A 21,178-nucleotide genomic window follows, 5' to 3' on the forward strand; every position below is an offset into this window, starting at 1 on the left:
AAGGTCTAAAATATCGATGATATCGGAAATATCGGTAGTCCAAAAACATGGAAATTTTGATGGAAATATCGGGATAATATCGATATTTTAGACCTAGAGATAGTCATTGAAAATGAAAAGAACAAAAGCGAATTAAATAAACAAGTTTAAGAAGGGTGTAGTCAAACTAAGATTTTAAAGGATTTTAAAAGTGATATATTTGATAGGATTTAAGAGGATTTAAGACTCCTACAAAATTCATATGGATTTTAAATAATTTGAACGAATTTAGTTTGTAGATTTTGGTGGATTGTGGTGAATTTTTATATAATTTTTTTATTGAAAAAAAAAAGAAAAATATTTCCCCTTTCCCTACTGTACTCGATAGTCACTTTATCCCTTCCATTTTCATACTCGAGATTTCGAATTGAACTTCACAACCGCTTATATAAGAAAAACGAGAATAACTTACATGACACGAGTACACTGTCACATGGTGTCTCATGCCAAAGAAATAAGGGCATAGGAATAGAAACTTACATATCTTTATTTTATTGGCACAAAACGTTACTGTGTCGGTGTACTCGTATCATATAAATCATTCTCAAGAAAAACAGAGGATCCCTTGTTGAATGTGGTGAGTGCCTTTCGACCTTTGCCCTATTGGATGGATATTGATTCTTTGTGCAGGTGGAACTTGATGAACGAAAAGTTATGTATACAAGTTTGAAGTCAAGTGTACTACAGATGAACTGCAATGTCTAACAATTGTGACTGAATTCTAATTAAACTATATCCTTGATAACATCAGAACAATATTAGCCTCAAAATTATTTTCAAATATTTATCATCAGAAAGGGGACGATTGTTAGTAAAGCAATTAATGAAAATCCATTCCAGATTTTGGCAAAAAATATTAAAGAAATTCAGATTTACATTCCAAAGTTTCACGCGATCCTCTCACAAGAAGTGCATGAGGCAAAAAAAAAAAAAAAGTGCTATAATCACTAATCAAACAAGAAACAAAAACGAAGATCTTTTGGGGGAGGATTGGTGCCTTGTACGCCATCATTGCTGAAAAGCTAATCTCGCTTAATCTTTCTCCTTTTGAAAAAAAAAAATGAACATGATTGAACTAAATTTAACTCATGAGAAATCATTCATCAAAGCATAAACACAGTAAAACAAAATCCCTATACTTTAACATATGCATTGTGGTGAAGAAGTAGAAGTAGAATGTTTAAAGTATTCCCAAGAGCTTGTTCCCAATAAGAAAGGAAGCATAAACATCATGAATTGCATACTTGACCTCCTCCTCGGAAAAAACTACTTTGCCACTCCAACTAGGTTCCCGAGAACTAGAAGCCCCAACACCACTCCCCTCTGCCCCTAGTGGTGTCGGTGGCTTAATATCCAAGCCAACTTCACCTCCCAATACTACCACCTGACTGCACATTTCAAGATTGGGCTTCTTCAAAACCCTAGCTACCAAATGACCCAACTCTACCCCTGCCTTGCATATAAAAAAGTTCCTACTATAAAGCTTCACCTTTGATCTCATTGCTACACCTACAAAACAGATGGTGTCATCAGAGAGAAGTAGCATGAGTTCTTTACAATAATGCAAGGGTTTACCGTCATTCAAAATCGCTGGGATAATCAAGCAGTGATTTCCAGCACAAAGAAGCAACTGGTAGACGTCTCGGTTATATTGATCAACCTTAAAATCAAGTCCCATAACACGACGTTTTTCCATAAAACTCATCAGCTCTGATATTTTTCCAGCGATCAAACGAACATCCGTGACAACACTTACCTTGACTTTGACACCATGAACTGTAACTTCATAGTTACCCATCTTCTCCAGGAAATGGTAAGGTATCATGCTGAACTGTATATTGTGTTCCTAAGTAGAACTTATAAATCCCGAAGTGGAAAATTAGTTGGGAAGATGTCAGAATAATTTGACCTTTAAAAATCAAAGAAAAGATGGAGTCCTAGCCTACTATAGTAGGCTTCTCCTCCCTACGATTATCTTATTAGTGTTGGAAAATATTATTATTTAGATTTATTTTAATGTCTGGTATTTTGGGCTTAACCCGTTAGTATTAGGGTTTCATTTCCTTGCCTATTAGGGTTAGGTTAGTTTTCTATATATATGATACTTTGTAACTTTATAGAATAATAAGTTATTCACAGTGTAGTCTCCTAGGGTTTTGTAGCCGTTCCGGCATTCTCGTTTGTTTAATAATATTCTTATTTTGTTAATTTTGTTCGTTGCACACTCTGATATTCAACTTGGTATCAGAGCCAGGTTTGATCCTTTGGGATTTAATCTACTTCTGTTTGCTCGTATCAGTTTGTTTGTTTTTGAATTTCGATATTAGTTGTTGGTAATCTAAACTGCATCTGGAGCATCTGCACCCTTCACGTTCCTGCACTCGCATCGTTGCACTCTTGTGTTTTGCAGGTTCTTTGTGGAGAATACTGTAGAAAAAAAAAAGAAAAAAAAAAGGAAAAACGAAACAGAAAAAGGAGGAGGAAAAAGACAAAAGGGAAATAGAAGAAAATGCTTTGTTTTTTGAGGTTTTGACTTTGTGCCCACACAGGCAAGAAAGAAGTATTGATATTAGTATTGGTATTGGTATTCGCATTGACATTGACATTGGCATCGACATTGGCATTGGCATCAGCACTGGAATTTGGAGTCTTGCATCCACATCTACTTTGGCAAACCCATGTCGTGTACCACCATGAGTTTGACGGGGGGGGGGGTGTTGGAAAATATTATTATTTAGATTTATTTTAATGTTTGGTATTTTGAGCTTAGCCCGTTAGTATTAGGGTTTCGTTTCCTTGCCTATTAGGGTTAGGTTAGTTTTATATATATATGGTACTTTGTAACTCTATAGAATAATAAGTTATTCACAATGTAGTCTCCTAGGGTTTTGTAGCCGTTCCGGCATTCTCGTTTGTTTAATAATATTCTTATTTTGTTAATCTTGTTCGTTGCGCACTCTGATATTCAACTTGATATCAGAGCTAGGTTTGTAGGAAGCAAACATAATTTCCCAATTTTAATATAAGTGAGTAATTAAGGATCAATTTCCAATTGCAATCGTATATAAACTAGGACATCCAAACCTCTTTCAATAAGACTTTTCCAAACCAACTTGAAATCAAACATCTACGGATGCATTTCAAATTATAGAATCAAAGAACCACTAGTGCAAACATAATGCAGAGGATTCAAAGATTACTGATATCCAATTTGCGTAATCAACATTGTGATCAAATTGACAAAGCCAACTCAAAATAATTTGCTTCCACTTATCTCGCCGAACTTAACAACAATAATGTTAAGCTTCAGTTAACAACAAATTTTGTTAACTTTCAAATTACTCCAACACAATGAGTAATAAAGTAATAATTCAACCACTTGCTTAATCAAACCACAATATGATTCATAAGCATCAAAATAAATTATAACTTCACAAGACATGAACCAACTTGCGAAACAAAACCAAAATTGTTTGCCCCACTCATCCATGCCAAACTCAGTATTAACAATTAATACTCCGTTCCAATTATCTCATTACTCAAACATAATGAATAACATGATCATCATTCAACCAGTTGCTTACACAAAAATCTTAAGAAAAAATCCGTAAGCAACACCATACATAATTATATTACAATTCCACCAAATGCCTTGTCAAATCAGAAACGATTTTAAAGCATGACAAGAATTATAATTTAAAACTAATAGCTGACTTAAATACCTTTAGACTTATGCTCACATTCAGACATATGATTCTCTCACTTGAGCATAAGTTGAAAGTATTGCACAACTGAAAAAGAATTCAGATATATAAACCAATTGGTTCCCAATTTGTCACCAAGATAATAATGCATAATCTAAAACAAAAAAAGTCTCATTCCTTTGGGGAAAACATATCTCACATAAACCCAAAATGACCAATTTCTATTATGATCAAAATCAGAAAATCAAACACAACATTTTTGCACTCAGTTTGATCTTAACTGGTTCATTATCCATCAAAGAAGATCAACCAAACTTTTTTATAATGTCTAGATCATATCACAATAATGTCTTAATTAACACAAGATAATCAAGACCACTACTTCTTCTGCAAAACTCAAAATTCATCTTCATGCTAAGTTAGTTTTACAAAAAGATAGAATACTCATGAATCAAATACAAGAAATATATGTATTCTGTTCACAACTATGTGAATACCAATTCAATTATCTTTCTAGTGAGTTCAAGTAAGCAGAATTCATCATAATTTTAGCTTCAAAGAAAATGGCAAATCCAGATTTCACATATCCTGAATAAATCCAAAAATTAATCGAACTGCCACAACATATCTTGCAATTTGCGATTCCAAACGAAATAGTGGAAGCAAACATCATAACTTTAAAAACCAAAGAAGATGAAGTCATAGTCAACTTCAATATTAAGTTTCTCCTCTTGGCCAGATACACAATGTTCAACCAAACAATGGACCTTCAGTTCAATAATGAGTTTTTTTTTTCCCCTGTGATAGCGATGATCACTATTTTTATAGGCAAACAATCTTTACGAATATCCTATTAGTATCCTTGTAAGAAACAAACATTGTCTCCAATTTTAACATAAATGAGTAATTTAGGATCAATTTCCAATTCTAAACCTCTTTCAATAAGACATTTCAAACCAATTTGAACCCAAACATCCGGCCAAAATATTCCTACATGTATGCTCATATTCTATAGGAGTAATGCTAGAGAGACCAAAATTTTAAACTAAATTTGCAAACCAAATGATGTGATTGTAGATAATTGAATCATCAATTAAGTGTTGATTAGCGTGCTTATTTTTTATTGATGACACATTATTTAGTTTGCAAATTTAGCTTAAAATTTTGATTCATGTAGCATTATTCTTCTAACAAAGACACATGCAAGCAGGGGCGGATACCCCCGAAACCCTCTGGAAGCCTGAAGAAACACTTGTGATCGATCTTTGGGATCCTCCAACAATTTAGGCAAGTGTAGAGGGACGGATCTATTAAGGGCCATGGGTGGCCCTAGACCACTCAGAAGCTGGGATAATTTCTATGAGGACCTTAGAGGATCACCCAAGTTTGGACGAAGCTAGAAATTTCTTCTAGTGGGGCAACCAAAAAATCAACTAAGAAAACCTTATTATAATATGGCTTATACCTAATATGATAATAGGGATGATTTCAAATGATGATGCATCACAATTCCAATGTTACAAAAATTTCAATGTAGTAGTGGAAAGTGGCAAAGTGATAAGAAAAATATTAATACATGATTACGCGAGAGAGGTTTTTCGGTTTGAATCACAGAACAAGAGCATTTTTGCTCATATAATATTTAATATGGAGTACATGTAGTATGAAGGTATGTTGGATATTATAATATAGGAGTAATTAGGTTTTCATCCTTATTTTTACTACTCTATTGATTAAAACCTTATTACTTTTCAATTTTTGATCAAGGTCCTTTGTATTAATAATATCATTAATTATTTCAATAATAAAATATTTTTTATTTCTAAATATATTCATTTAATATTAAAAATATTACAATTAGTATATTTATATTTATGGCTAAATTTTTTATCATATATTTTTATTTTTAGTTTGTACCCATTTTTAATTTGCAACCCTTTTTTAATTTGTACCAATTTTCCTTTCAGTTTTAATTTGTACCCATATATTAATTTCTTTTTGTGCCCATATTTTTTAAAGTTTTATTTGTATTGTACCCATATTTTTTTATTTATTTGTACCCATTTTTATTTTTGCTAAATGTACCCATTTTGAAGAATGTATCCATGTTTTGATACAATAATTTTTTGGTTATTTTTTATGAATGTACCCATGTTTACACACACACACACAATAGTATATTTATATTTTAATATTTTTAATCCCACAAATTATGGTTTTTTATTTAAAATCTCATTACTATAAACAACTATAAATTTTAATTTTTAATTTAAAAAATATAGTAACGTACATAGAAATAAATTATCAATTAATTTCAGGGACTTGGATCAAAAATTGAAAACCAACAAGGTTTCAGTCAAAGACTATTCATAACTAGGGACCGCATCCAAAGTCTCCCTATAATATATTTTCTTCAAAGATAACGCGTGTGTATTGTATAATTGTAGTCTACAACTTAACAAACGAATCACTTGAGTGGGAACATATGGCCCTAGTGAGCCTTCATTGGCTCCGTCCATGAGTTTGGGCGCGTATGGTGGAGGAGAAGAAGAGCAGAGCTGCAAAGTGTTTTGGTATTCTGCAAACCAGAAGGAAGAAAGAGGAAGAATACGTACAACGGTACGTTCGATACAACGTTCTTTAATATATAGTTTTTGCAATTTTTTTATTATAAAAAATGGTTCAACTTTCAAACAGAATCAGAACTTTTCCAATTCCATTTCTAACTCCTAATTGACTAATCCCATTCTCCAGTCACCTCTTAACCCAACCGAAGGACACCCACCATCACAACCCTAGTCTCCTCCCCAGTCTTCACAAACTAAATAGTTCAATTCCAATTTTAGATAATTTTAATTATATTCTAGATATTTTCGCTCTAGTTGACAATAAATCTATAATGACATATTTTTGGGTGTGACACTTCGTCGTGGATAAATTTAGTCTTTGTAATTTGTATTTTCATCTAATATTTTTTTGAACTTTTATATTGGGACCATCCAATCTTAAAATCATGCATCTGCCATTCAGTGCAATGGAGAGGCTTGTTGCCTCTTATAACGAATAAGAAGAGGTTTCGCAACCTTCCAACTTTAAACCCAAGTTGCCCTATCCCCCACCACCATTTACCATTCTAACACCTTTAGCTGCCTAATTTTATTTCTTCCAAATTCACATAAGTTTTTTAATCATAGACTCTATTCCCAACTCCCAATTGATAATATATATGTTATATTAACAAATTTTATCCTTGTAGATTCACTAATTGCTTTATTTTTTTAAGGAGAATTTGTTAGTTTTATTACTTTTGAGATTAATCTTGATTTATTCAATGAACCAAATTTAATAGAAAATAATGATATGAAACTAAATTAATCTAATATTTTATCTTGAACCCTCCGATATTGAAATTATAAATCCAGCATTGCATGCAAGAAGGTGTAATATATAATCCGTAGGCTGAGTTCGGTTTATACTTCGCATAGAGAAAAAAACAGTGCGCCTCGTAAACCCAAATTCCCAGATTGCATGCAAAAGTCAAAACACAAATCTGTGTCTCACAAGCCCACAGACATGCAAAACCCAAATTCCCGGGTTTCCACGGCATGACTTCAATAAATTATATAGGAAAGCAGCATGAGCATGTACATCTGTTAATGTAGTCGTGGTTTCATCTGAGATAATATTAGGAAGATTAAATTTGTAAATGAAATTTACAAATTAAATAATGTGTCATTAATAGAAATGAATAAGTTTATCAACGCTTAAATAATAATCTAATTATCAACTTTCATATCATTTAGTTTACAAAATTTTGTTTACAAATTAAATCTCTCTAGCATAACTCATTTGATCTGATACAAAATCCATCTTCTTGCCCCAATTAAGCTGTATCTCACTCAATTACTAAACCGTCGTCAGTAATTTTAGCATCAATGTCACTTGGAGATTGAAACTTTCAATTTTGAGAATAGTAAAAGGAGATTGAAACTTGAGACCGAGAGAAATATTACTACACAAAAGCTAATTAAAAGCTAACTAGTAAAGTGGGATCATCTGTCTTGGATGTTTTGTTCGTTGCCCTATTGGAATCGGACAACTATTGTGACATTTGAACTTAGGCCTTATGTAGTAATTTAGGCGAGTTTAATTCCTTTATTTAAGAATCTGCACTTTAAATTTTTATTTCTATAAAACTATTGCTATAATGATGCGAATTTGATAGAAGTGAGCTCGATCTTTTAATTAAGAAACTCATTTATTTTTCTTTTTCCTTACTAATCATGATTTTTCATTTTAAACTGACCTTTAGTTATTTGTCAAGAACTTGCTAGCTATAAATTTACATGAAAAATCATGTGTAAAAGCAGACAAACAGTAGTTTAGCATTGAATATCGTTGGAGAAAAAAGAATGATTGGTATGATTGTAGTGTTGTTGGAAAAGAAAGAGACATAAGCCCCCATTTTCATGCCTAAAAGCTCTGCGAACTGATTAAAGCATGCCTTTTAGGGCTTCTTGCCAATAAGGTGGGAAGCATAATCATCATGAATTGCATACTTGATCAGTTACTCAGATAAAGCTTTGGCATTCCAATCAGGAACAATGCAACTTCCACTTGAGACCAATTCTTCTGCATCTAAAATGGGTGTGGTCTCTCAGTGGACTCAATAAGTGATTGACACGTATTTATTATCCTAACTTTTCTTAGTTTTGTTGCCATAAATTTAATGTGTCTTATTGGGACCATAGAGAGGCCACACTTATTTTGGATGTAGAAGATTTGATCTCCTTCCACCTGGGGCTGTGCCTGCAGCAGCTGGCTTAATATTAAAACCAACTTCACTTGCCAACTTCGCTAATCCACATTTTACGAAATTGGGTTTCTTCACTACCTTAGTCAAGCTTCTCGTCGAGAAAATTTTCAATATACTAGGAACACGATCTGATACACCAAATATTATAATACAAGTGGTTAGATACTTACAAAAAATAAAAATTTCAACCACAAAGTTTTATTGTTTTGAAATGAATTTTACGTATCCCTACCAACTACGAGTATATTTTCTCTCACCATGGCATCACCATCGTATTGGCACAAACATGAGTGTGATTTGATCAATTCACTACACAAGTGGGACACATGAAGATACTATTTTCAAAGCATTCAAGCAAGAAATGAAAAACTTGAATTCCAAAATGATGGGATTATGAGCAACTTAATGGTAGGTATTATATTGCTCAAGAACAAAATTATCAATTCCAATACTCTCTAAAGTGATCAGATTAGAAGGGTGAAGTTTCATTCATATCTAATCCAATACAAATATAAAAAGCATTCACCTTTACTTTTAACATGCCTTACCAAACGAGATCAACGTTTCCTTGGTAAAGGATCATGTTCCGAAAGTTCTTTTAACTTTTTTTCGTGTATAAAGTATCATTACTATGAAGAGCTAGCAAAAATCTGAATGCCATACAAAATATACAAAACCCAAATCCTCATATTGCAAATGCACGATCCAAAAATGAATCCTAAAACATTACCAATGTTTTGATGTCATGTAAAAACCAAAACATTCAATTTTGGAACTTCTACAAATCTTTGATCCCGTGTTGAATGTGATTTCAGCCCTGCCTCAATCGATCTGTATTGTTTCTTTTGCTAGAACTTCTGTTTAAAAATGAAATAAAATAGTGGATTAAGTGATATTAAGTTGTCCGACTAGGATGACTGACGATGTATGACGCAGAGCATCTACCTCAAACCCCACCCAAAAGGAAAGGGTTCTACACTGGTTGAGCTGGAACTTGCTATCGAAACAAAATAATAGATGTAACAGTACAAATCATAAGTTGGAGAAGCCTACTCATTTCCTGCGCACAGCCCTAAGCAAGAGGTAATCAGCACCCAAATGAAAAAGGTCAACCACCTGTGTGAAGCTCAGAAAAATTCCTGAGCAACATTGCCGGAAACGGTAGACACCAAGGAGAACGTGGTGGTATTGGAAACACCCAAGCCAATGAGAACACTGGAACTCTACACACGAACTCCACAGAGAACATGGTTGAAAATCGAAGCAAGGAAGGGCCAGGAAGAGGAAAACCTACGGGGGTTGAGGAATTGGATAGGCCGAATTGAAAATTTGGGAGAACCAGCAGTACATGCAGGGAGAGCAGAAGGAGAAGAGGGAGAAGACAACCCAGCAACCGACCCCAGCCGAAGCTAGGACCGGTGCCACCGGAAGTGCTTAAAACTGAAGATCTCACATAATCAGTGAGGAAGACTCTATGATTGACGGTGGTCGGAGAATCGGCTGGTTGGAAGCTCCTCGGATCTGCGGTAGAGAATGTGGTAGATGCTTATCGGATATTCTTTCATTTTTGGGCCCTTGGGCTTTGTTATGTTTATGTTTTTTTTGTTTTTAAGCAATTTTTGGTTGTTTATAAGTGTTGTTGGGCCTTTGTTCAGTTGTAAGTTTGTGTACTTTGTGTTTGTTTGAATAAATTCTCTTCCTTGACCAAAAAACGAAAAAAAAGTTGAGCTAGAAAATATATAAAACAAAACCATTAAAGCTCTCTCAAAGGTTCTTATTCCCTTGTATCATAATCTCATTATTGCAAATAGGACTGGTGCATACAGATAACCTTGCTAAGCAAGCATGGAAAAATTAAAGCATGCCCAAAATCTTGTTCCCAACAAGATAGGAACCATAAACATCATGAACTGCATTCTTGATCTCTTCCTTGCTAAAAACTTCGGAATTCAAGTCGGGAAAGGCCCCAGTCAAGGGCTTAACATCAACACCAATTTCATCTGCCAACTCATATAGTCCTTTTCTTTCAAGATTCGGTTTCTTCAGTACCATAGCCGCCAAGTAACCCAACTCAACTGCCGTATTCTGTATCATACATGTCAGTGCAGAAGTGCTAGAACAGCTAATATAGCGACTAATATTCATGCCCACGAAGCAGTTACTCTGATAAAAAAGAAGTCTTCCGAGTCCAGATTGAGAAACATCTTTTCGGTAAGAATAATTGAGCAACTCATCAAGCCTTGGGATAATCGAGCAACGACTGTCGGTACAAACAAGAAACATTTTGGCTATAGACATGGAAAACTCGAGTTCAATCCCCATAACTCGGTTCCTTTGCTGCTGCGACTTCAACCATAATATTTTCTCATCAACCAAACGAGCATTTCCCGGCTACACTTACCGTTACCTTAACTCCGTGAACTTGAACTTCGTATGGACGCATTTTTGATAGTATGCGATAAGGGATCATTTTGAAATAAACAACAAAAAAAAATAAAAATTCAACAGTGACGTTAAGAAAAGATGCATGTTCGTATATATATAGCTAGGCTGAGACCCTTGAGTTTAATTGGTGGATTTATTGGAACTTATTTTGTTACATGGTATGGGGCGAAATTGATGGGACTTAAACTGGTGACGCAGAATAATTAGATGATCATATGGATTTATTAAAATTTAATTACATAATGAATTTGATATGTACAGAATACTGGAAAGACACTCAAAATTCCAGTCTTTTTTTATGCGCCTATCCTTTCATATGAACGTCTATCATACGCAGTCTTACCCTTACTTTGCAAAAATGATGTTTTCACTACTCAAACCTGTGACCTTTCGGTCACAAAAGAACAAACTTTCCGTTGCGCCATGACTCACCCTCTTTTGTATGAAATGATAATTTTGATTAGCTTGATTGAGTCTTGATATCAAATCCCACACAAGTTTTTTATGATCATGTTAATCCAGACCATTCCTATCCTCTTGGTGATGAACGGTAATTAAAGACTCCCTCTCCATATGCATAGGGCAATGGAAAGTCAGATTAAGAAAAAATACACTATTAATCTGGAGTTTGAAAAACGTAATAATTAACATTTTCCGCCATTTTTGGAATGCAAGAAAGAATGTGCATAAAATGAATTCAAGAAATGGATTAATTTTTATTATTAATCCAACAATGCACAAAACGTTACATTAAATTATTTCAATTTAGTAATCTAAACCAGTCTAGCTTAATCTCTAAATTTAGTCCAGTGCAACCAACCAAAGTACAAATCATAAGTTGTAGAAGAGAGAGAATATATAAAACAAAACCGCATTAAAGCAATGCAAAAGGTTCTTATTCCTTTTTCTCATGATCTGATTATTGGAAATAGGACTGGTGCATACAGATAGATTATCTTGCAAAAAAAGCAAGTATGAAAAAATTAAAGCATCCCCAGAACCTTGTTCGCAACAAGACAAGAAGCATGAACATCATGAACAGCATTCTTGATCTCTTCCTCGGTAAAAACTTCGGAATTCGTGTCGGGAAAAGCCCCAGTCAATGGCTTAACATCAACACCAATTTCACCTGCCAACTCATATAGTCCTTTCTTTTGGAGACTCGGTTTCTTCAGTACCATAGCTGCCAAGTAACCCAATTCAACTGCCGTATTCTTTATCATATATGTCACTGCAGATGCAGAAGTACCAATACAGCTAACATAGCTACTAATATTTGTGCCGACGAAACAGTCACTCCGATCAGAAAGAAGCCTTCCGAGTCCAGATTGAGAAACATCTGTTGGGTAAGAACGCAGTAGCAACTCATCAAGCCTTGGGATAATCAAGCAACGACTGTCAGTACAAACAAGCAACATTTTGGGTTTTAGAGGTATGATAGAAAACTTAAGTTCAATCCCCAGAACTCGGTTACTATGCTGCTGCGACTTCAACCATAATATTTTTTCATCAATCAAACGAGCATTTCCGGACACTACACTTACCGTTACTTTAACACCGTGAACTTCAACTTCGTAGGGACGCATTTTTGATAGGATATGATAAGGGATCATTTTGAAAAGAAAAGAAAAAAAACCAACAGTAGGACGTAAACAAAAAAATGCATGTTTGTATATATATAGGCTGAGACCCTTGAGTTTAATTCGTGGATTTATTGGAACTTATTATGTTACATGGTATCGGGACGAAATTGATGGGACTTAACTGGTGACATCGAGTAATTTGATGATCATATGAATTTATTAAAACTTAATTACATAATGAATTTGATATGTATAGAATACTGGAAAGACACCCTAAGATTCTAGTCTTTTTTTATGCCTATCCTTTCATATGAAATGAAAAAAATGGCGAACACAAGCCAACAAGGTGCCCTGCTTTGTGAGGGTTGGGAGTGAATGTCCATCGTAGGCAGCCTTACCCTTGCTTTGCAAAAAGAATGTTTTCACGACTCAAACCCGTGACATTTCGGTCACAAAAGAGTAAATTTTCCGTTGCGCCAAGGCTCGCCCTTTTTCTTATGAAATGAAAATCACTTAAATAATTTTGATTAGCTTGATTGAGTCTTGATATCAAATCCCACATAGGTTTTTGATGATCATGTTAATCCAGACCATTCCTATCCTCTTAGTAATGAATGGTAATTAAAGACTCCTTTTCCATATGCATAGGGCAATGGAAAGTCAGATTAAGAAAAAAATACATTGTATTAATCTGGAGTTTGAAAAATGTAATAGTTAACGTTTTCGCCATTTTTGGAATGCAAGAATGTGCATGAAATGAATTCAAGAAATGCAATTTTGACAAAACCAACTCATGTGTCTTTGCAACTAGTAAGCGTCCAACAGATTAAAAAGTTTGGAGGCGAGAATTACAGATGCATACACCCATTTTTCATCTTAATTAGTTAAAGTCAATCAGTCTCTGAAGGAGTTTCTAGGTGATGATTTATATGAATCCAGACCATTTCTCCTCATGGCAACATCTTTGGCGAGGGAAAGTAGTCAAGGTCTTAATTGATGCTGACGTTAAATTGATTGGTTGTATGTGATGATGTTAACACCTTGAGTTGAACTTGTGATCCCAAGATCCCTACCTTAAACAGTATTTAGGGCCCGTGTTTTAGTAGAATGTAGAAATTGAAACCTTCGACTTTGGAACAACCTGTAGAAAATCTGATACACAAGGTTATACAAAACCTTTCATCTCTACGGTAATTAAGAAAATTCAAACTTGAGTGTAAAGGGAGAGCACAATCCTCTGATCAACTGGCCTAATTCGCATATGCTCCATGGACATACTAATCCACAATGGAACATGGTAACACTAAAACAACAACGTTCACTGGCTTTGAAAGACTTCGTTTTCTCCCTTTTGTACAAGTTTATGAAAATCGACTAACAAAACATTAATCAAGAAGTAAAACAAAAGGCTAAAAAAGTCAACAGTATAGCAGTAATATTGCCAGTACAACATTAACGAACATCTGTTAAAGGCCGAAAATTTAGAAATCTAAACAAGTTGCCCCTGTAGACCTATAAGTTTCAGTAATACTGCGCATAAACAACATCTGAAATATATCAAAAGAGCTTTCTGAATTGTTCACTTTATTTCTCTAAGGGAAATGGTAGCATTGGAAAACCTCATGCCTTTTTCTAACTTCGTCTTAACTTCCTTCAAGATATGGGGTGAGTAAAACTTTCTCCAATTGACCTTGGAGCACACTCGAGTATATATACCTTGATAATTCAATTCCGTCAATTATACACATGATATTCTTCTTAAAAGAGAGACCATTGCTGGGACTATCTCGTCGCGAAAGCTCCTAGTATGGATACGCAGCCTATCTAGGCGTATGATTGAGTGGCAAGATTACCTTCTTTGAATAAAGCCAGAACCTGCAATGTTTTAAAGGAAAAATCTATAGATAGCATATACAAATATAAAATTTTATTGATTTTGGTGACGAGACAACCCTTTTTGCTACCTATGATGTTCCTTAAATTTCATGGAAGCTCTCTTTTATTGCTCCTGCCATGAGGGCAGGATGTTTCACAAAAGTCTTGAAAGGGTTAAGTAATTCAAGAGGAGGGAGGGGCTGGGTGGAGTTGCGTGAGTTATTAGGATTGTTAGGCTTATATGGAAAAAGTGGTGTTTAGACATCTTTTCTAACACGAAAGTTTCTTGAACCCGCCACTAACAATAGTTTAGGAGGTTGAAACACGCGTGCATACTTCTTGCTTCTGGGGACATTGATCCGAAGCTCGAGTGTGGTACATGCGCCGATTTTCTTCTCTACCATGATGACTCAATTGATTTAGGCTGGTTTGGTATTGCTGTGCTTTGAAAAAAAGCTGCTGTGAGAATAAGCGGCTGTTCTGTGAGAATAAGCGGCTGTGAAATAAATCAGCAGAGTGTTTGGTAAACTTTTTTGTAAAAGTGCTTTTGGAAAAAAAAGCAGTCTGATAGTGGGTCTTTTCATTAAAGGAGCACTGTAGTTCTGTGTGCTTTGAAAAAAAGCCAGTTTTCCAAAGCTACAAATTGCAGCTTCAGCTTTTTCCTTTGATTTCAGCTTATTCTCACAGCAGCTTCCAAAATAAGCCATTTTTTTTAAGTTTACCAAACACCAAAAACACTCCCAGCTTTTTTTCATAAGAGCTTTTTTTTAAATCACCTCAACCCCAAACTGGTGCTTAATGTGGGCATTGCTCTTTCTTTTGTCCTTTCCTCCGATTTTTGCCGTATCACTAGTGATTAATAACATTTACCTTTTGAGTCCTTATGCCAACCAAGACCCTTTTTTAATCTGAAATGCCAACCAAGTCCTAAATCAGCAATTAATGGTTGGGAACAAGTGAAGCATCAGAGCACAGCAAAACCCTAGAGGTCCTTTTCTTTTGCCACCAAGAACCCACATGCGGCAAAATAACAAAAGGGTCCCCAGAAACTTTGGTAATGTGATATATATTTTTAAAATTTTAATATTATTAAGAGAATTTCTTTAACGTAGATAATATTTTTTGTTAGAAAAAAATTATTAAAAGAAGGAAAAAAAGTTTAAAATTATTACAATAATTAAGAAGATAAAGAAATTTGAATCCAGAATGCAAGTACAAAAATCCAATATTATATTCACTAAGATATTAAACCTCATGCGATAATGTGATAATTGATATTAATAGTCAACTTTGTCACAATATAAGGAATCAGAAGATTAGAGATGGAAATGCATGTGTGTGCTCATAGGTTGTGCCACGAGTTGCCAATTGTCTAATTTTGCGGAGAGCACCACAAAACAAAGTGGCTGCAGTGCACCTGCAGCTGCAGGGTCCCCTGCCAAACAAAGGCTTGTTTGACACACATTTTGGCTTTGGGGCAAAACTCCAAGAGCGACAAATGTTGTCGGGGCCTTTCTTTATTGGGTGGTTGTTGGACTTTGACAACTCCAAAGTGCTTCCTCTAATTTGTCGTCTAAGCTCACTTACGTGGTGTTGGCAAATCCCTAGCTTACTTATATGTTCTCTTTCTCTTGTGTGGACAAATTGCAATTAGGTTTAACTTAAGGGTGGGCATCGTCATATTAGCTAGAACGCAAGTTTTGTATTCTATACATTCGGGTTTAAATTCTTCTCTCGCAGTAGAGTTGAATTAAAAACAGAACATCATTTGTATTAAAAAAAACATTTGAGAGTTAAGTAGGAATTTAGTAGGTGAAGGCATTGTGTGTAACACTTTGGTGTGAGCAAAAAGGAAGAGAAACACATGCTTGTTGGTGTTAGAAAATCTACAAATGTGAGTTTTCATATAAACCAAGACGAACAAGAGGAGATGAATCAACACAAATACATAGAACAATAATTTGACTGCTCTAACCAATGAAAATGGAACACTATCTATCATTTTGCTTATGCACGAAAAACACATGGAGCTATATATTAAATTTTTTGAAGAAATAAACACACGACGATAATCTCATCACATTATATGGTTAATGTTGAAAATTGAGGACAATCTCATGAATGGAATGAATTTAAACTTTCTTACATAGTTATTTTTTAATATTATTACAAGCGATATTACTATTTAAACTTTCATGTAGTTTAAAATAGCTTAACTCTGCAATCTACAACAAAATTAACTTACGAAAAACATGACAAAAATTACATTTGTGAAAAGTAAATATCAAATGTTATGAAATTGAAGGGATATGTATATGTCAAATATGTGACCTGATCAAAATCTGTCGATCAATCGATAGAAACCAGAAGGATGAAGAATATGAGAAAAATAATGTACAAGAATATGCGGGCATTATTTGATGATTTGGTCCAATGGTGACATGTCACTTGGCACATTCACTATCCATGTCAGAATAAGGTACCCAAACCAGAAAACGACATGTTGCATGCCAAGTTGGAACAGGTGTAGCAATTTAAACGGAAAACCCGAATTTGAAGGCTATTTCTCGGCGAGGAGGATTATCTTCCATCCTAATCTCTCTCTCATTCCCTCATCTCCTATTTGAACGGTTACGGTTTAACCACGCCAACATCTTATATTAAATTTTTTATAGAGACAATCAGACAAAAAAACAATATGTGAGAGGAGGGGAGGAAAAGGGATGAGAATAGAAGGGGAGAAAATCCTACTCCATTTCTCGAACCTCCGCACACCCTCCTGAGCTTAAATTTCTTTGGACCATTTGAGAGACTAGCTATCATAAAATTACACGTTTGATATTATATCTCTTATCAATAGCACATTTTTCCATTCGTACATTCTCTTTTAGTCATATATATATATATATATATATATATATATATATATATTTGCACAATCTGGGATGAGATATATTTGTACCATACTTAGGGTCTCCGTATTTAGATCTCGTATAAATACTCGGGAACTTAAATGTAATTATGTAATAAATGAATGGGCAAATATGTAATAAGTGAGGAGCCCTTATTCTATAAAAGGACCCCTCACTCTTCTCATTGGGGGAGGCCAATTCTTAGGCCATGGGAAAGAGCTCTCTCACTCTCAGAAGCGCTCACCCTCTCATCCTCTCACAAACAGAGAAATACAATATCAGTGTGGACGTAGCCCAAACATTGGGGTGAACCACGATACATCTTGTGTTATTTATTTTCTTGCAGATTCACGGTCGGATTTACGTTGTTTCAAGACCCCTCCAGTTTTGTGCATCAACATTTGGCGTCGTTTGTGGGAAACGACACGAAAAGCTATGTCAGTTCTCTTTTATTTTTTCATCTCGCCACCATGGAAACTTCACAACCTCCACCGTGAATATGCAGAAACCCAAAAAACCAAGGCTTTTCCAGAAAACCTTCGCAGACTCCCTCTTTACTCATAATCTCTCTCTCTGAGACATCTTTTCACTCTCTCTCCTCGGAGCGCTTCTCAGCCTCTAAATTTCCCCACTCATATATTTTTTCCTCTCTGTTCTTTCTTACTTGACCACCCACCCCACTAAACGACCAAGATTCCAAGCTCTAGGACGCCCAGGAAATTCGGCGCCTCATAAAGACCTCGCAGCGATGTCGGCGCTAGCTCTCTGACCCGGTGGGCTCACTTGTGTCCATGCTCCGCCTTCGTGACTCGCCCGAGTCCCACGAGTCGGCCCTACTCGCCCTCAGTGGCGACGACGATAGCGGTGGAGCTGTGGGTTTTGGTTGTGCGAATGACTTCCTTTTCCTAGAATTCAAATCCATGGAATTGGTCTTCCCGTTTGGATATTGCTCAGAAATCGTCGATTCCTCTCGGGAATTGGGGAGTTCACTCCGATCCTGCAACAGAGCACGCATTTTTCCTGCATACTCGTCTGAGATCTGAATGCCTTAATTGGCGGACTGCTCAAAACCCACTTAAGCTCACCCGAGAAAACAGCTCCAGGAGAAGTGGAATCGGATGGCAGAATCTGAGGCTGGAAGACCCGAAAACAGAGAGATTTTCCAAGGATGTTTTGCAGAAATACCTTAATCTGATCAAACCTCTGTACTCGAAGGTTTCCAGAAAGTCTACTGAGAAGGTGAAATCTTCTTTATATTCACCGACGACGTCACCGGTGATGCCGATATTCTCTATGTATTCGCCCAAAAATGACAAATAGGGGGACTTTCTGGCGGGATTTAGAGTTGTCTCTAAGAACTTGGGGAATAGCAAGTCGGCCACGGCGATGGGAAGATGAACTCTGGTGCTTTCTGATGTTTTCTCAATTTTATTGGCTGTATTCTTGACTTTTTCTTGCCACGATTTCCCTTGCTTTTCAGAGGCTGCTAATGGTAGAAAATTAAAGATAGTGAGAGAGAGAGAGAAAGGGGAAGAGGAAGTTCGGAAAAGCAAGAGAGATTGAGATGAATGGAGGCTTCACAAACTCCACTCTCTTCATGATCTCACTGTCGATGGATTTCCTGGCCTTGTATCCTTCTCAAAATAGTACCTTATTCCCAACAATATAACATCCCTCATCATCCAAAGACTCCCAGATCTTGGATCCATATCGGAGGTGCTCGGAAATCTCTCCTTGCTTCACAAATTGGTCATCAGAGAGTGTGATAAGCTCCAATATTTGCCAAAGAAGGGGTTGCCAACAACGCTTTGTCACCTATCAATTCATCGCTGCCCTATTCTGCTGCATCGATGGCTGCAATTGAGAGCTCGACTAGGAGGTTCTATGGGTTGCAGTACCACTCAGAAGTGCTCAGTCGCGACCCATTCCCTGCATCTTCTTTACAGGGTGGTAGCAAATCATTTTCTAAGAAAGCAAAAGTGGAATAAAGAAAAAAGAGGAAAGCACTTGGATAAGTATATTGACCTTTTACAGTTGGAGTACACTAGCTGGTGTTTAGATCTCATGTTGTATACTGACCTTTCATCATGCATATTCCCATTTTGAAAAACCTATCTGGAGAACATGCAAAAGTATCAAGGTATAAGAGACCATACCTGCTGACCAAACTTGCCTTCACGTGAAGGTTTCCTCCAACAGCTGGACCGCTGAGGTTGATGTGAAGGAAGAAATCTTGATGTCGCCAAGTCCCAGCAGTTCTTTTTTGAATGATGTAATTTATTTTTCTTATCTTTCAGAGACATCTATATACACCCCCATTAGAAGGTAATCGTAAAAAAAATGAAAAGAAAAAAAAAAGGCAAGCCCAAAATAATGGGCTGGAATGTTATGTGGAGAGCCAAGGCCCATATGTCCAAAAGAGCCAGGCCATCTATTATCACCAACCAGGTGATCAAAAGTACGCCCAATGCTACAAAAAATTATTCGGCAGTCTGCCGCTATTATCACCAACCAGGTGATCAAAAGTACGCCCAGTACTCCAAAATTATTCGGCAGCCTGCCGCTATTATCACCAACCAGGTGATCAAAAGTACGCCCAGTACTCCAAAATTATTCGGCAACGTGCTGCTATTATCACCAACGGGTTGATCAAAAGTACGTCCAGTACTCCAAAATTATACATGAGCATCACTCATGTCAATCATACATAAACATTCATGAGCATCACTCATGTCAATTATACATAAACATTCATGACCATCATTCATGTCAACATTCATGAGCATCACTCATGTCAACATCCATGAGCATCACTCATGTCAAACAGCTTCGAAAACCTCATTTACAGAGCTCCAGCTTCAAAAAGCTTCATTTACAAAAGCTCCAGCTTCAAAACTTCACTTGTAAAGCCTCACCTACAAAGCTTCAGTGCAGGGTATACAAATACCGCATCCGAACAACCGCCACTTCGGCCCATACATGGATTCAATTTGAAGTCTCCAGCTAACAGACTCTATTGACCGAAGACTTAGGGGACTACATTATGTACCATATATTGGGCCTCATGAAAAATACTTGGGGGACTTAGCCCATTATTTATGTACTGAAGAGCAAGCCCTTATTTTATAAAAAGGACTCCCTCACCTTCATTAGAGAGCATCGTCGCCAGCTGAGCAACCGCTTCGCTGCAAGCATCACTCATAACCCATCACTTATGTATTGAGGAGCGAGCCTTTATTCTATAAAATGGACTCCCTCACCATCATTAGAGAGCATCGTCGCCAGCTGAGCAACCGTCTTGCCGTGAGCATCAACTCTAACCCATCATTCATGTATTGATGAGCGAGCTCTTATTCTATAAAAGGGACTCCCTCACATTCAACGCCATAAGCCGAGCCAACCAAGGCAACATAAGCCACAAACCGAGCAGTCTCACAACATATGCTACTTCTAGTTGAGCATCATTTTACTTTGAGCACCGCTTCATATCAAGTATCAGGTCAAGACGACATCTAGTTACTTCGGCTCACACATGGACTGAATTTGAAATCTCCAGCCAAAAGACTCTCTTGACTGAAGACTTGGGGGACTACTGTTTGTACCATACTTAGGGCCTCCGTATTTAGATCTAGTATAAATACTTGGGGACTCAAATGTAATTATGTAATAAATAAAGGGGCAAATATGTAATAGGTGAGGAGCCCTTATTTTATAAAATGACCCCTCACTCTCCTCATTGGAGGAGGCCAATTATTAGGCCATGGGAAAGAGCTCTCTCACCCTTAAAAGCGCTCACCCTCTCAT

The 21,178-nt window shown here is 36.1% G+C and overlaps 1 protein-coding gene across 1 annotated transcript; it reads right to left on the reverse strand.

Moving 5' to 3' along the window:
• Window positions 1-1,219: 1,219 nt before the first annotated feature.
• LOC126592322 (uncharacterized) lies at window positions 1,220-1,837 on the reverse strand. The gene has a single exon (XM_050258022.1). It carries the CDS (start codon window positions 1,835-1,837, stop codon window positions 1,220-1,222), a length of 618 nt encoding a protein of 205 aa, XP_050113979.1.
• Window positions 1,838-21,178: the final 19,341 nt, after the last annotated feature.

This window comes from Malus sylvestris, chromosome 12 (assembly GCF_916048215.2).
Source record: "Malus sylvestris chromosome 12, drMalSylv7.2, whole genome shotgun sequence".
NCBI lineage: Eukaryota > Viridiplantae > Streptophyta > Magnoliopsida > Rosales > Rosaceae > Malus > Malus sylvestris.